This window comes from Hippichthys cyanospilos, chromosome 16, assembly GCF_059441005.1.
Source record: "Hippichthys cyanospilos isolate Australia breed blue-spotted pipefish chromosome 16, RoL_Hcya_1.0, whole genome shotgun sequence".
Lineage (NCBI taxonomy): Eukaryota > Metazoa > Chordata > Actinopteri > Syngnathiformes > Syngnathidae > Hippichthys > Hippichthys cyanospilos.
The window spans coordinates 3,457,411-3,473,079 of record NC_142384.1 but is presented as its reverse complement, the minus strand read 5'-3'; the positions used below and the strand labels follow the sequence as shown (position 1 = coordinate 3,473,079).

Below are 15,669 nucleotides of genomic sequence, written 5' to 3'. Positions count from 1 at the left end.
ACCACACGGGAATTTTTTTGCATACGCAGGTTTCATTGTAGAGGAGTTTTACTGTACTTGTATTTGTAGTTAAACAAAACAACATTCAAACATATAGGGAAATTTGAGTCTATATTCAGTAAGACACATGTTTTTGAAATGTGGAAGTCAGGAGTCCACCAACAAAACCCATATAAGGGTATGGAGAACACACCAACTCGAAACAGTAAGGTCAAGATTTGAACACTAAGGGGAAGGACGTGCTAACCATTATGCTAAATATCATCGTCACACGACCTCAAGTTGAAAGAATCTGATACTTTCGTTTGTAGAGTCCAGTCATGCGGGAGCAAGCCTCACTTCCTCACGCTCTTCGTTCATAAATGCACTGAGGATTTTCAACCGAAAAATAGGTTTGTTCCAACAACGTGACATACGGTTCATACTATGCCTTACTAATGCTCTTAAGTGTGCAAAAGAAAAATGAGGGTGTCATGTGAAGAATCCATGCACGCCTCAGTTCCATGACCATATCTAGGCTTCTAAATGCGTCGTTAAACCTCAACTGTCTGCTGTTATGGTTACAATTCTGCATGGCTGAAGCTTTCTTGACAAGATCGCTCCTGTTCTCTATATTTCAGTGTGTGAACTGCATATGTGACATGCAGTACTGACTTCGAAAACCATGTGCTGGAGAAAATGTTTATAGGTGCTATTCCAAAGAATGCGAACCCAGCGCCATAATGTTCAATTGGAAAACAACACAATTTTTAAAAAAAGTTTTTTTTTTTGAAAGAGTAAAATAGTATGTGTGTGCACTCACTGTGGCTCACTGACTGCAGCTTGACTGTTTGGGAGATTTTCTCCTCATAGTTTGGTGTGCAGGACTTCCTGCTGACTTTCGATTTGAAGAGAGTGTTGACCATCGTAGATTTACCCAAACCACTCTGACCTGCAGAGAGAGAGAGAGAGAGAGAGAGAGAAAAATATATATATGGTTACTTTTCTTTCTTTCTTTCTTTCTTTCTTTCTTTCTTTCTTTCTTTCTTTCTTTCTTTCTTATAAAGATATAATATATAAAATATAAAGCACAAAAGAAACACTCATAACGGAAACAAATTTACAGGCAGGTGGGGGCAAAACGGGGAAAATGAGGACCAGGAGCAGAGTAACGACCAGTCAGCTCGGGCGAGGCAGCAGGGAGGTAATGTAGCAACAAGGACCAGGCAGCGTGGAAAATAAATAATGACCCGACAAGAACCGCATACAAACTGGGAACTTAAATAGACAACAAACGAAACGAGAAGACACGACACAGCTATGGAGAGACGAAAGGCAGGGGAAGCTGATTGGATGACAAGGAGGGCAGGTAAACAAGCAGGGGGACAATATCAAACTAATGAGACACTGACAGCAAAAGCAGACGCAAAGGGAAACAAAACTTGAAAGTTGACCTTAGCAACATGAACAAAACCCAAAGAAGACCACAAACCCCAACCACACATGACAGGACAGGTATGTATAGCCAATGGAGCAAACTGGAGACATTTACCGCCCATTTGCAGAAAACCCCGGCTATGGGTAGACTATTGCCTTGTCTCATGTACTACTGCTTGTACTATGACTTAAATCTGCATAGTCTCCCCCTCGTTTTTGTTGTTGGTTTATTCAAAGAAGTCAGGTCTATATGAAACCCATGGTGTGGTTTTAAATTTGTGCACAAGCATGCCAAATCGCTAGGCGCAGTTATGTTGCCAAACTCTGTCCAATCAGAAAGAACCTCGGCCTCTGACGTCACCAGTATCCGCATCTTTGGTGGGAAAAAGAGTAGCGCGATGAAGCTGGTTAGACCCAACCACGAAACCGGAGGCTTGGGGAAATCTCCACTTTGGCCGGAGGTTTTGAAGCAATCGGTTTTGATTTAAAAAAAAAAAAAGGCCTGGCAAATAGCAAATGTAGCAAATAGGGCAAAACGGAGACACTGCTCGTTTGTAAGAACCTATGTGTAGACACGCCTAAGCGTAAGGCAGGGGTGTTCAGTCCTGGTCCTCAGGGGCCGGTTTCTTGGGTGTTTTGAATGTCTCACACCTGCAACACACCTGATTCAAATATAATCAGACAATCAGCATGGTCTGCAGAAGGTGGATCTTTTGAATCAGGTGTCGTGTAGCCGGGAGACAAATAAAACATCCAGGACACCAACCCTCAAGAACCAAGGGATAAGGATGCCTGTTAATGGTTTCTAATTCTATTTCAGATAGAAATATGGATAATATGGATGCATCGCATGTCTTAATTGAAAGCCTTCTAGCCCAGTGATGATTTTGACCAGTCTCTAGAAATCTTTACACTCTCAAATTATTGAGGATCTTAACTGTTTTAGTTTCATACCAACAAACACGGATAAAAGAGCCTTCTCAAGCTCTTTGAAGAAAAACAAACCAATGTTCTGTGCCTTATAGTTCAATGATAGTGCCGTGCTATGACATAGGATGGGCCAGCCTGTCCGATTTTGACTATCGCTTTATTGTTAAAGACCGAGTTGAAATTAAAATCGTCCATATCCTTGAATTTCAGACCTTTCAACGGGAAATTTTATATTATTTGCATAGTATTCCAAATAAACAAACTTAGTGTCTTTGTGTTGAATCAAAACTTTTGCAAACATTTGTTTTTACTTTGGAAAAAAAAAATATTAGCTCCTAATAAGTAATTACATCTTAGTATAAACAATGCGAAATCATTGTGTAAAAGGATGGAAAAAAAAATCGGATTCATTAATTAATCGATGATATAAACATCAGATTAATATTAAAATATCGAAGTTATTCTGGCATTTCTTATTGACGACTTTAATATTGATTACACTTGCTTATAGTCACATATTCAATAAAAATTTGTAATGTAAAAATCGCAATTATCGTGTTTTCTGCAAACAAGTAATGAAAGGTTTTAATGAAAGTATTAATTTTACTTGAACCCCTTTAACATTAACAGAACGAATAAATCGTGAGAGGCCAGACCGGAAAATCTGCGTAGATCCACCGTAATAATCATAGTAACAATTAAATATGTACTAAGATTTAAAACTCACCAACCACCATGATGTTGAATTCAAAGCCAGCTTTCATGGTCTTGTGTCTCATCTGGTCCAGCACTGCCTCAATGCCTACATAGCCAAACAGGTCACTACCATGGATGAAACTCATCTGCACGTCTGGCGCAGATTGGCACACTTGCACCTTCATCTCTGACTCCACCTCTTTCTTCAGCTCTCCTTCCACCATTCCTTTCTCCTTTTCCTTCTCATCTACTTCTGCATGGTCCACCACACTGTTTGCTTCTGGTTCTTTGCCACAATTCTCCGTAACAGTGCTTGTTAGTATTTCTTCACTCTTGTCCTCTGTGACTTGCTCTTCTCCCATGACGCCATTCTCCTTCTCCTCTCTCTCCTCCATCAGGGAAGGTACTTCTTGGTTCAGCTCTCCAGCGCTTTCTGTGAAAGAGTGAACTGGAGGTTAGTTGTATAAAAGTCTGGAATTTTATCTAAAACTTGAAAGGAGCAAATGGGACAAATTATCCCTTCGATTCACTTTAAATTGTCTCAAAAACTGACAAGCAACTCAAGAGGTGTTATAACCACCCAGTTTAACACCACACACCAAATATCAGGTGCAATTCCAGGATCAGACGTTTAGGTGTGCTGAGATCATTGCCCAACAATGCAAATTTGAGTTTTGTACATTCTAAAACAAACAAACAAAAAAGCACTGTCTTGAACTCAAAACTGTTGAGCCACAGCGAAAGAGGAATAGAACAAATGTTAAGAAACCAACATAATATAATGGCCACTGTATTTTTTAGACTATAAGCTGCAGGCACCCTAGTTGGCGTGAGAGAGGAGGATGTCCTGAATCCTCCTCTCTCACTCCAACTAGCCTCATGTCCTCTTTCAGTCTTAGATGGTGGCCATTGCTTGGTTGCGGTGACCCCTGAAGGGAAAAGCCGAAAGGAGGAGAAGAAACATTGATTATTTTAATCAACTATGCTCTCAAATTTTAAGGGTGGGGGTGTTGAGATTCAATTTAGAAGTGCTTGACCATACCCAAAAATGGGCTTGAAACAGAGATACCATACATCCTGTGCAAGCAAAATTGAGAAAGAACATGCCGCTGTTCCCTTGACAAGGAAATTCAATATGGCACAGACACACACAAATGCCTCCAAGTTTACCTGAGCAGTGAAGTATCACAAGTATTTGTGTACAGTCTGTGTCTGCAGTCTGGTCTGTGCTGTAAGAGGATTGACACTTGAGGGCATATGCGTGTCTGCTTACAAATGCATGACTGAAGCATGTGTGAGAGAATGACTGACAGACTACAACAAGTAAACAAACCACTGTTCAAAGGCCACATTTTTGTCAACTAAAACATGAACATTTGAATGTGACTGGATAAATCTGAATACAGACAAATCCCTGGTTTTAAGTGGGTTTGCGGAATGTTATCAACACATTAATTATCTCCATTATTTATCTTTATTTGACAAAAGATGCAAATTTTTCCTCAATTGACTTTTACAGATTATAGGTCTTTTCTATATAACTCCTGTATTTGAAAAGACTAGTTACATCCAGGAGCTGATAATCAGAAACCTGGTAACCATTGTAGTGTTGTGCCAACCCCCCCCCCCCCCCCCCCCCCCCCACACACACACACACACACACACACACACACACACACACATAAAAACAAACACATACTGAGGCTACCCTGGAGTTTTAAGCTGCAACATTTAATCAGCTAAAAATATCCAACTGTACAACCATCGGAACACAGTTAATCTCCTGGTGAAGTCAAGGCAGAGTAGGGGTGAAACATTTAAGTCTGGGTTTCCTTTAAATACTGCAACGAGCTCTCAGCATTATAACAAAAACGCTAGAACAAGGCAAGCATTTATATTTCTAACAGATTATTAAAACAGAGTTAAGTGATGTTAACTGTTTTAGAATATTTTTAACGTGTCGTTTGTATTCATTTTTTGGTAAAACATGTCGTCTCATAATTTGATGTTTTCAATTGTGTACATTATTTCAGTGCTAGTTACATACAGCAATATTTTTTTCTACCAAGGAGCAGAATAATGAGACACACAGATGTAGAAGACAAAGCAAACAATGTATGTGCACTTAAACCCACTCCAATTGTCTCATGACTAGAAATGTATGTGAAACGCAAACACTGCGTCAGATAGCCAGGAAGAAACTGACACAAACTCATTTACCAAGAGTTCAAAAAAAGGAAGGCAAACAAGCTTTGTGGGGAAGAAATGGACCCAATCCCTTTTACTAAAAACGCAAGACTCATTGACTTCTTCCTCATGTACTTTTCATAGTAGTCAGTGGTTCCACATATTTGTACAATGGACACACAAATAAAGTGCGTCAGATAGCCAGGAAGAAACTGACACAAACTCATTTACCAAGAGTTCAAAAAAAGGAAGGCAGACAAGGTTTGTGGGGAAGAAATGGACCCAATCCCTTTTACTAAAAATGCAAGACTCATTGACTTCTTCCTCTTTCTGCGCTGATTTTGAACAGCACCAAGAGGAGGCGTAAAGACATTACGCATGTACTTTTCATAGTAGTCAGTGGTTCCACATATTTGTACAATAGACACACAAATAAATCAGGTCAATACCCTTCTGTTTATATATATATTTCTTCTACATCTGCAAAGGAAGGCTGTCAAACAGTGAGCAGGCTCTTAGACTTCTCGAATGTTAGTTTGTCACCTAGAGTTTAAAAGTACACAGTTGTTCACACTCTCACGATTGTTTTGATTTGAAGATTCGTGGAGCTTCAAGACGAAGGGCCGCTTGAAAAAAAGCCCCAAACCAATTGACCTACAATGAGGTACTGGCATTGCTTATTATTTTTTTAGCTGGAACAAAAATAGTCCTTGACAAGTAAAGAGATGGGCAATCCGTCGCGAATGTGTGGAGTTACTGACAGAACGCGTCTGCATGTTTTGCTATGTGCTTTATGAAGCGAAGGCTTGATAGCATTGGAATAAAAATACAAGAACTGGCAGAGACAGTGGTGAGGCTGGCAAAACTCACAATAAGATGCTGACATGTAGTGCGCATGTTTTGAAGTGATGAAGTACATACAAAAAAGAAGAAAAATAGTCTTGGAAAACTAGCTTGACATAACAACTTGAAAAGCTGACAATGTGTCACTGAGAACCAAGAGCTGGAATAGTGTCAGACATCAATCCCGCATGACACAACAAAGCAAACTAAAGGACTATAGCAACATCATGGCAACTGATACATCAAGAAGCAAAACAGCGACAACAGTTGATATATTGTAAGACCTTATTTGAATGACAAAGTTGACTAATACGTAAAAATGATTGGTGAATAAAAATACATGACCATAATGACAAAGGTGACAAACACATGACCATAGCAACTGATATGACACCTACGGCTGGGGGAAAAAAAGTTGACTATGTCAAATTTAAAAATAGGTCGACTAAAAGTATCCGCCTCAAAGCTTTGCTTGAATTATGTCTGCGCCGCCAATTTCTACACGGACCTTTCTTGCACACACTTGCAGTCTTGCATTGACAGAGAGGGAAAACAACAAAATGAGGGTGTCAGAAGTTTGGGACCATTTCCAATTAGAAATACAGTTGAGAAAAATTAAGGAATATTCATCCAGCCAACCATTTTCTAGAGCCGCTTATCCTCACAGGGGTCACAGGCTTGCTTGTGCCTATCCCAGCTGACTTCAGGCAGTAGACGGGGACACCCGCAACTACAGTAGTTGTCAGCCAATTGCAGGGCAAACAGAGACCAACAACCATTCACACACCCAATCACACCCAAGGACAATTTTGTATGTCCAATATTTTTGGAGTGTGGGAAGAAGCCGAAGTGCCCTGGGAGAACCTAAAAAGGCTCAGGGACAACATGCAAACTCTACACAAGAAGGAGCGAGGTGGATTTGAACTCAGGTTCCTGAACTGTGAGGCGGAAATGCTAACCACTGTGCCACCAAGCCGCTGAAAAAGCATGGCTGTACTATGTAAGAATGTAACATGTCACTATGAACCGCATACTGTATTTTGGGAGTTCAAATTTTAGGGGCAGAAAGATTTGATTTTTTTTTTTCTTCCAATAACATTCGAGGAAGCTTGCATGCATCAGTTTTGACGTACAGATGTGCATTTTTGTGCAATGTCAACATTGTGGGTGATGCTGGAGGATAGGTGGGTGAGGTGTCTTGCTCAAGAACCCAATGATACAGTATTCGGACAGAGTGGGATTCACACAGCTACCCTTTCTACTGCTGGACAGCCCGCTCTACCGCCCCATATTTAAATGTGTTATCCCTTTTTTTAATGTTTTTTATGTTTTTTTCCAAACGCTTATACAGGCACCGTGCCAGTATAAAGTTTGGAAATTTAAATATTTTCAAACATTTTTAAGCACATTAACAGGTCACAATATATGCAAGCAAAATCTCTGAGCTTCCAGATCATAAAGCACCATCTACAACATTAAAGTGATATATGGGCAAAAAGTTCCTACTTTGATCTAAATTATTAAACATTTTTTTCAAGTAGTGAAACAAAAAGACTGATTTAGAGGGTGTTTCCAAAATTTTAAGTGGTAGAAGTTGGTAAAAATGGATTTGTTCACTTCAGAAAATAAAAAGAAAAAAGAAAAAAGAAAGTATGGTTTCCAGAGCTCATTGTTATTAAAAGTGGAGGATATTTGAAAGTTAATATTTTAAATACTCACTACTCACCAAGTCAAGGCCTCCATTAACCATTTCGATCAAATTGGATTTTTCATATTTTGGACTGTGTCTTTTTAAATTTTGAATGGACTGACAATGGATGTACCAGTGAAAAGTTCACACAGAAGCAGTGACGGAAGTGCAGTAAAAAGAACAATGGTTAACTGACAATTACAATTTGTTTGGAAAGATATGACAAATTGTCCACTGTTATAAAGAAAAATCTGTATGTCTCAACGACAAAGACAGACAATGACTGACATCTTGGGTGCAAACCCAACTGATGCAATGTATTACCCTCAAGGCATTGACGTCTGACACTCGCCTGAATTTATGATGCACAATGAGTCATGAGGTTAACAACAACATACAGTACCTTGAAGAAGTAGAGTTTGGTTCTCATAGAGATCAACTGATTGAAATATACTCAATCATTTGACACATTTGATTTGATACTGTAGATACGTGATCATTTTTATACTTTGTGGGACACACGAGACGATGCTTGGAAGATATTCAGATATTCATCTTAAAGTAGATCATTCTTTTTTAAATACAGTTCAATCCATTCATTTTGTATAGTGCTTGTCCTCATTCGGGTCACTGTTCAATCGCAGTAAATACAGCGGGGACATCTATGCGTCTCTGAGGTATGTTGAGTAAGACACTAAAATCACTAACACTGCCCATTTTTTCTAGTACAACAAAATATATCACTAAAGATATACAACATGTAGTAGCCTTGCTGTGTTAGTTAATACAATGGATTGAAACTAGAAATCTAATTTTGTACAGTGTGGCTCAAATTGTCTTTTGGACGGTAAAATGGTTCAAATTAGTTAGCTCATCCATCTAACAATTTTTTGTTTCCCCTTATTTCCAACTTCATTTTGATATGATTCTGGCCTTTGAAAAGTAATATTATATGCATTATTTTATTTTATAAGCAATCTATTGGAGGGTAAACACTAAAAGTATGATTCACACTTTGAGTAAACAGAATGCTGTAACTTGGTTGATATTATAGCCTTAAATTTACTTTTATATACAATTATGCAAATATGCAATTTCTACACAAAATATTTTCCAGCGCTACCTCAAATAAGTTGTCGGATAACAATAAGTGTGGCTAAAGTTTAAATTCTTTGTCTTGCATGCCCCAATAAACTTACTTGAAGAACTGTTTGATTCAAATGTTTCAAAGGGGCCAGCTCAACAGCCCCCTCCCCTCCTTTACCATTCCCGACCGCCAAAGTGGACCAGTCTTGTCAGCGTTCATTGTTCACCCAAGAGACCGAGCTGTACCCCATTGATATCCATGGGGGATGCCAAGAACAAAAAGAAAATTCCTACCTTCCACCATTCAAATTTCCCACTTGTTTGATGCGCTGACAGCCTCTGCAATGAACGGTTCGGAAGAACTTTTTAGTTTCTGGGGGTTTTCAAGCTCCTTCCTGCAGTGTTTGTCCAGAACAACAACAACGGTGATGTCCTGCACACTGCTTTTGTATCTTCCCCTCTCTGACTGCCTCACGCTCTCCCTACTTCTCCCTGATATGGGGAGAAGTGTGAGGAGACGGCCAAAGAGAGGGAAGGAGAGGGGGGTTTTGGTGGCTAAAAGCAGCACCGGGATCCATTCACATGTAAATTGGCCAAGGAGCTTCCACTAATCCCCATGTGGAGAAGAACGCCTTCCCTTAGCTTTGTCCTCCCCCCTCTCCTCCGTCAGAATCATTTACCCAGTAGTGACTGACCTGTCTGTCTGCATAAATAGAGTATTGGCGCGGTTACCACCACTCCAGTCTGCAGTACACATGCAGCAGCTCAACGTACCTTTGATTCTTCCAAGAAACTCACGATCATCAGTCTCACTATTTTTCAGATGAAGAAAAGTAGATAGACTGGCAAGAGTTCAGAACTTCTTATCAAACACCCACCTCACACAAATGCTCGCTACAGCAGCCTTAACTACCGTATTCCTCCATGTACAAGTCGACCTCATGTATAAGTTGACCTCCCCTTTTTTACTTAAACTTAGGTGAAGTTTCCGAAAACACAGGTAAAAGTCTACCCATGACTTTAGTGGTTACACATATCATGGCTGTTCAATTAAACACATGGTGCGCTTTTTTGAAATGATGAAATTACGGCACTTTTAGATGCATAATGCTCTGGTTATGGTGGCGGAAGTGCAACAAGTGCGAGGCAATGTGCGTGCATGTAGATGCAAATGCTGAAACTGATGATGCAGCAATAAAATGACTTCAAGTTTCAATGCTTAATTTTTTGACATAGTTGAATGTTAATTCATCTAAAAGTCCTCAAAGGTCATCATCACTGTCTGACACGCCAAAGAGCTCTTCCCATTTAAATCCCAGACGTCCTCTCATTTCTGCTCGTAATTTGCTCAAACATTCAACGTTCTTCTTCCAAGGGTGGTCATCTTCGGACCAATCCGATTAGTTTTAAATGGATGTCTTTGGAGATAATTTGCTTATCATTTTACTCGTGGCGTTCTTTACCAAAATGACGACTGTTGTGAGATGAGAGTGTGGAAGGTTGCCCTTCGTTGTTTCTCCCCCCACCTGTCGACATCCAGGCCGGCTTGTTCAAGCACACATCCGAGGGCTGGAGGAGACAAGTCAAGCCATCTTTTCCTTTTCATAATCTGTCAAAGTCCGCCAGAAAAGTAATCCACACAGCCTTGTTGTTAACAAAAAAGAGGCAATAAGGCGGTGCTTGATGAAAGTGCCTTTGAAAGTCCAAACACGCTAAAAATGGATGCATACTATATCGAATTAGAGGTATACATGTAATCATTTTAAGCCTTGTAAATGACATGATATTACTTATGTCACTTTTGAATTAATATTATTCAAACACAAATCTGTGGAAAAAATTGGTCTGCGGTTTTGCGGTTATACATTGAGCCCCCCCAATATGGGGGTTTAAAATGAGGGGGGAAAAAACTCCACTTGTATATGGTGAAATACGGTATTTTCAATTGATTTATCCACTGACTAACTGGTTAAATATAACCATATAGAAAACGCCAAATCCTACTGTACTGGACCTTGTTGCTTCTCCACACAAACAGGCATATGTCGCGGATATTAGTTTTAAGTTACCGTAATTCTCCAAATATAAGGCGCACCCGATAAAAAGACACACCCTTAATTTTGAAATCAACTCCTGGTATTTTCTATGTTACTGTGTACAAAACACTGTGGCTACAATATCAAAACTATAGCAAAACAGAATTAATATCAACTTCCTAAACCCCTCATATCTTCTTGTGTACATACCCATAAGTTATATATTTGTTGTGCATAGAGATAAGTGTGTTCCAGAGTTCCCGCATAGTGAACAGTCAGTGAACGCCTCACCAGTGTAACTGAAAGCGCTTATCGCTGTTGTTTTTCCTTCCCCTTGCGACGTGGCTCGAATTCATTTTACCATAAATACCCAAAGTTGCGCATCATCCGTGTTTCAGCAAGTTTATGATTGTGTGTATAATCCAAAAAGCCGCAATTAATGAAGGAGTCAAATGGAATATCTTTCCATGTTGTCTAACCTGAGCACTCGGCTGTTACTTTACCACTCTTCAATGAATCAGCTGGAGACACCATAACGCTTAGATGATCTCCAAGGTTTTAGCAATATTCCTGTGTGTGAACAAGGATGGACTCGGACATTGGTTCAGTCTGCTCGCTCCGTTTTACGAAAATAATGCCGTGATTTAAATTTAAAAATCGAAGCCTGTGTTACATCAATTATATATTTTTAAATCGATCGAAGCCTGAAAATCCGATGTGACGGTTTACTTCAGTAAAGCTCATATTGAAAACATTTAAATAAGAATGTAAGATGTTTCTTTTAATTTAACGTAAAAGAAAAAAATAAGGCTTCAAAATCTGGTTCAAAAATATGCTCGACACATGAGACTGCATTGATTTAGTGTTTAAATGTATAAACATTTGAGGTTATGAGTTTATTGCTTGAAATTTCCTTGTTTTCATATCTTGGTTACCCTTGTTTTGTCTTGGTTACCCTTTTCATTTTTTTAAATGATCATAAATTGCCCAAACTAGCAAGGGCAATCTGCTTCTTCCTTGACAACTGCATCTTGTCATTTCTGCTTTAATTACAATTTGTGTATTGGACATACTAAATTGTCGTTATGTGAGATTGGGTGCGTGAATGGTTGTTCGTTCCTCTGTGCCCTGCAATTGGTTGGCAACTGGTTCAGGGTGCCCCCCGGCTACTGCCTGAAGTCAGATGGGATAGGCAACAGTGAGCCTGTGACCCTGGTGAGGACAAGCAGCCCTGGACAATGGATATATGGATAATGATAAACATTTAAAAAAGTAATTTAGTAGAGTATACGTGGCATTGCAAAACAATGTTTCCAAGTATGAATGCCAGGGGTTAGTATGAATATGTGAGTCAATCGTCAGGTGTTAGTTGCAGATGATTTTTGTCTAAGATTTTCTAGTTCTGTTGAGAACTGCCACAAAACGTTTTAGGTGCATCTCGGGTGTGACTTAGCGTGCCCTCTTTATCTCTCATTGAAGTTAAAAGAGTATATGAATTATGTATTTCGTTATTTGAATGTCTTTTGCATTTGCCTTCTTGTCTTGTTACTAAAGAGACACCTTGCTTCCAAGTGACCAGTTAACGCTGTCATCTTACAGTGCTCTCTCATGGGTGTGTCTGTAAAAACTCCAGATTCATGACGTTCTATTGTAAACTATCCTCTAGACATACACTAGGGCTAGGCTGATGTCTGGAAGTCCTCACACCACAAGTCAAACATACGTCACTAAGTTCTGTTAGACTTGACAAAATCAGGATTTTGGGGGCCTTTCACTTTTAGTGTCTTGTGTCTCATATTATATGCCAACAATGTCACCTTTCGTATCTTGAATTTTCTCCCGTTACAAGAGGCAATATTTTTCCGCCGAGACGTTTCGTAAGTTGATTTTTTCTTAATAAGAGGCATTCATAAGTAGAAGTACCACTGTACATAGATGCTGAAATGCTAAACAGAATTCAAAAAGAATATTTTGTATTCAAATATAAATTAAAAAAACAAAACAAAAACAAATGTTGGTCTATGAGACAAACTTTCAAGTTGAATCAGCAGATTTGAGTCAGCACGGTTTGTTAAACTGTGATCAGTGGGAACCACAACTGTGTCAGGCTATGAGCATCAAAGTTTACAGTTATTTTCATCTATCACGCCAGCATTAACAGAGCATTCAAGTGCTGCTATCTAGCAGCTAATTTGCACTGTATGCTACAGTGTAAATGTAGCTACACAGCTACTGTATAATGGAGCCCGAGCCACCGACAAACATTGGCAACATGTGCCCTAAGTCCATGTCAGGCGATTTAGGTTGCTTTGTTAGCATACTGAATTGGCAAATGCAACGTGATTTTAAAACATCATTGGTTGCGTTGGGAGTCGGGAGCAACAGTTGGAGTAAAAAGACTCCTCAAGGTGTTACGTCGCTCTGCAAACGGGAATCCCTTCAGATTAAAAACTGTTCCAAGGCAACCGCGTATATCTATTATTCGGTAATCTGTCAATTTGAAGTTGGCTTTCTCTATGTGTTTCCAGCATGTTTTACTGTCCTTTCGCTTGATATGATTCGCTTGATAGAATTTTTTTGTGATGTGCACAGGAATAAGCAGCAACAAGAAAAAAAAAGGGAATTTTTTTAAACCAAGGTTCATGAATTGTTATGTCTCCACCTTACTGTCATGTTTTTTGTTGTCTGCAGAAGCAGTGAGCTACATTGATGGGGGGCGGAGCCACCGGTTGCACACCTGACTTTCATTTGTCATCATGGGCCTTTTAAGTGCGGCTGGAACAGGAGCATGACACCGGATTAATCCACGCCACTGACTTATGTCTCTCTGTGCTATTTTTCCCTCTGAGTTAGCCTCCTATGCTACACTGAATGTTTTTTCCTTGTTTGTATTTTTGCTGTCTGAGTGATTTTTGCGTATGTTTGAGTTGTTCCTTTGTGTCGTTCTCCTATTGGCTCCGCTCCACTCTTCTGGGTGATAATTTATTGCATAGACCAGGGGTGGGCAACTCCAGCCCTCGAGGGCCGGTGTCCTGCATGTTTTCCAGTTTTCTCTCCCTAACACACCTGATTTAAACCATTAGCTCATCAACAAGCTCTGCTGGAGCTTGAGAATAATCCTAATCATTTGAATCAGGTGTGTTTGAGAGAGAAAACAGGAAAACATGCAGGACACCGGCCCCCGAGGCCTGGAATTGCCCACCCCTGGCATAGACTCATTTTGCCAACGTCTCTTTTGGTTGTACTATACCCAAGGTAGGATTTCCATTGTACTTTGAATTTTTCTGTTTTTTGTTTCATTTTTTTTATATAAACCTTTTTGGAACATTGAGCTTCCAGTCTGTGTGGGGTCCAGTCATTCGATTATCCTGTGGTTCCGAGTTTTGGGACGTAACATTACTTGAGTACTCTTCAATATTCATTCTATTGGAAATGTCCTAACGTTTTAGGTTTTGTCCTTATTTGATGTTAAGTATGTATTATTTTGTCAAACGAAATTTATTATACATAAAATGGTTTGTGAAATGTGTTGCTATGAACATTTTATCATACTTTGGCAACACTTTCAAGGTTAAACTAAACTTAAATGTCATACTAATTGGGCATATTCTCAGTAGCAAACACATTTATCTAATGATCTGTACTGAATACTCCTTTCCACTTCCTCACACAAAACTTAAAAAAGCCGAGACAAATAACAATACCAAACCATGCCGTTTTAGAACAAAAATAGGGAATCGTCATCATTCACTAGCAAGCTCCTTCAACTCCCGGCTGAAAAGCACATAAAGCAGTACTATTTTTCACAAATTCGGGTCTGAAGTGCCAAGCAAGATAGTTTTGAAAGGGGGCAGAATAAATAAATGAAGAAAAAACACAAAGTCGCTGGTCTAACTGCTTGACTGAATTTAAAGCGTCTAAAAACAGGAAGAAGAGAAGTATGTTTTACCTGATGTGAAGACCTGGCAGTTCAGTAGTGACACACAACTGGGCAGGATGTCATATCAGTGCCTGTGTGTAAGAGGGTGTGACATGGTGCTCGTGTGTGTGTGTGTCAGTTAAAGGATGATGCATTTCCTGGCTTGTGGCAAGGGGAACTGTTTCCTGGTTTAACTTTTCTGAGTTGTATACTTTCAACACCAATGGTTCATATTGAATAGGAAATATTCCCTTAAATGTGCAATTCAAGCGCAGTCAAATATTTTGCAGTGACAGTGTAGTGAATTGAAAATGACTGAACAAAAACCTACAACAAAAAAAGTGGGTAAAACAGGGGTTCTCAAACTTTCTGGAGTCAGGGACCCCTTTAACAAAGCAAAATTTCCATGGAATCCCATTGTAAATATTTGCGTAAACAAAAAAAAAACTAAACAAAAAAAACAAAAATTCAAGCCAAAAATGAGTGCCTTTTTTATTTAGCAACATATTCATTTTGACAAGTATATTTGTTACGTTTCAGCTATACTAACGTTTAGAAAATGAAAATTGCACGCCTCCTTGTAACAAACTGGGCCAATTTCCCCCCCAAAAGGTTGCTGCCAATTATTTAGTCAAAAAACAGCATTAACTTTGCTGGCTTCATCGCCTCATTAATTAGCAAGCATTTTTTAGACACAAAACACATGTTGTCAAATTTAAGAAATTAAATAATTTTTAAAAAATATATTAAACCGATTGATTTGGTTGCTTTATTGAACAGTCATGAATAATTTCTCAATTTAATATAAAATGAAATGAAATGAACACCAATACATACTTTTGTGATCAATAACCCAATGTCCTATA

General features: G+C 39.1%; 1 protein-coding gene and 1 long non-coding RNA gene across 5 annotated transcripts in view; one reads left to right on the top strand and one right to left on the bottom strand.

Annotated features, from left to right (window-relative positions):
* The window catches only part of septin12 (septin 12), a 79,028-nt gene that overhangs the window by 15,688 nt on the left and 47,671 nt on the right, over positions 1-15,669 (bottom strand). Inside the window, exons 1-3 of one of the 4 annotated variants that reach the window (XM_088437172.1) lie at positions 14,834-14,887; positions 3,074-3,475; positions 803-931 (exon numbers count right to left, since the gene is read on the bottom strand). In XM_088437172.1, the coding sequence (XP_088293298.1) occupies positions 803-931; positions 3,074-3,437 (493 nt within the window). In that variant the 5' untranslated portion in view covers positions 3,438-3,475; positions 14,834-14,887. Of the gene's footprint in view, positions 1-802; positions 932-3,073; positions 3,476-6,099; positions 6,231-9,142; positions 9,336-14,833; positions 14,888-15,669 lie in introns of those variants that run through there. The other 3 variants (XM_088437170.1, XM_088437171.1, XM_088437169.1) reach the window with 3 other exon arrangements.
* Positions 5,628-13,690, top strand: LOC148410184 (uncharacterized). The gene is made up of 3 exons (XR_015868182.1): positions 5,628-5,732; positions 5,828-5,893; positions 13,576-13,690. It is a non-coding gene; the product is annotated as an uncharacterized LOC148410184 (long non-coding RNA).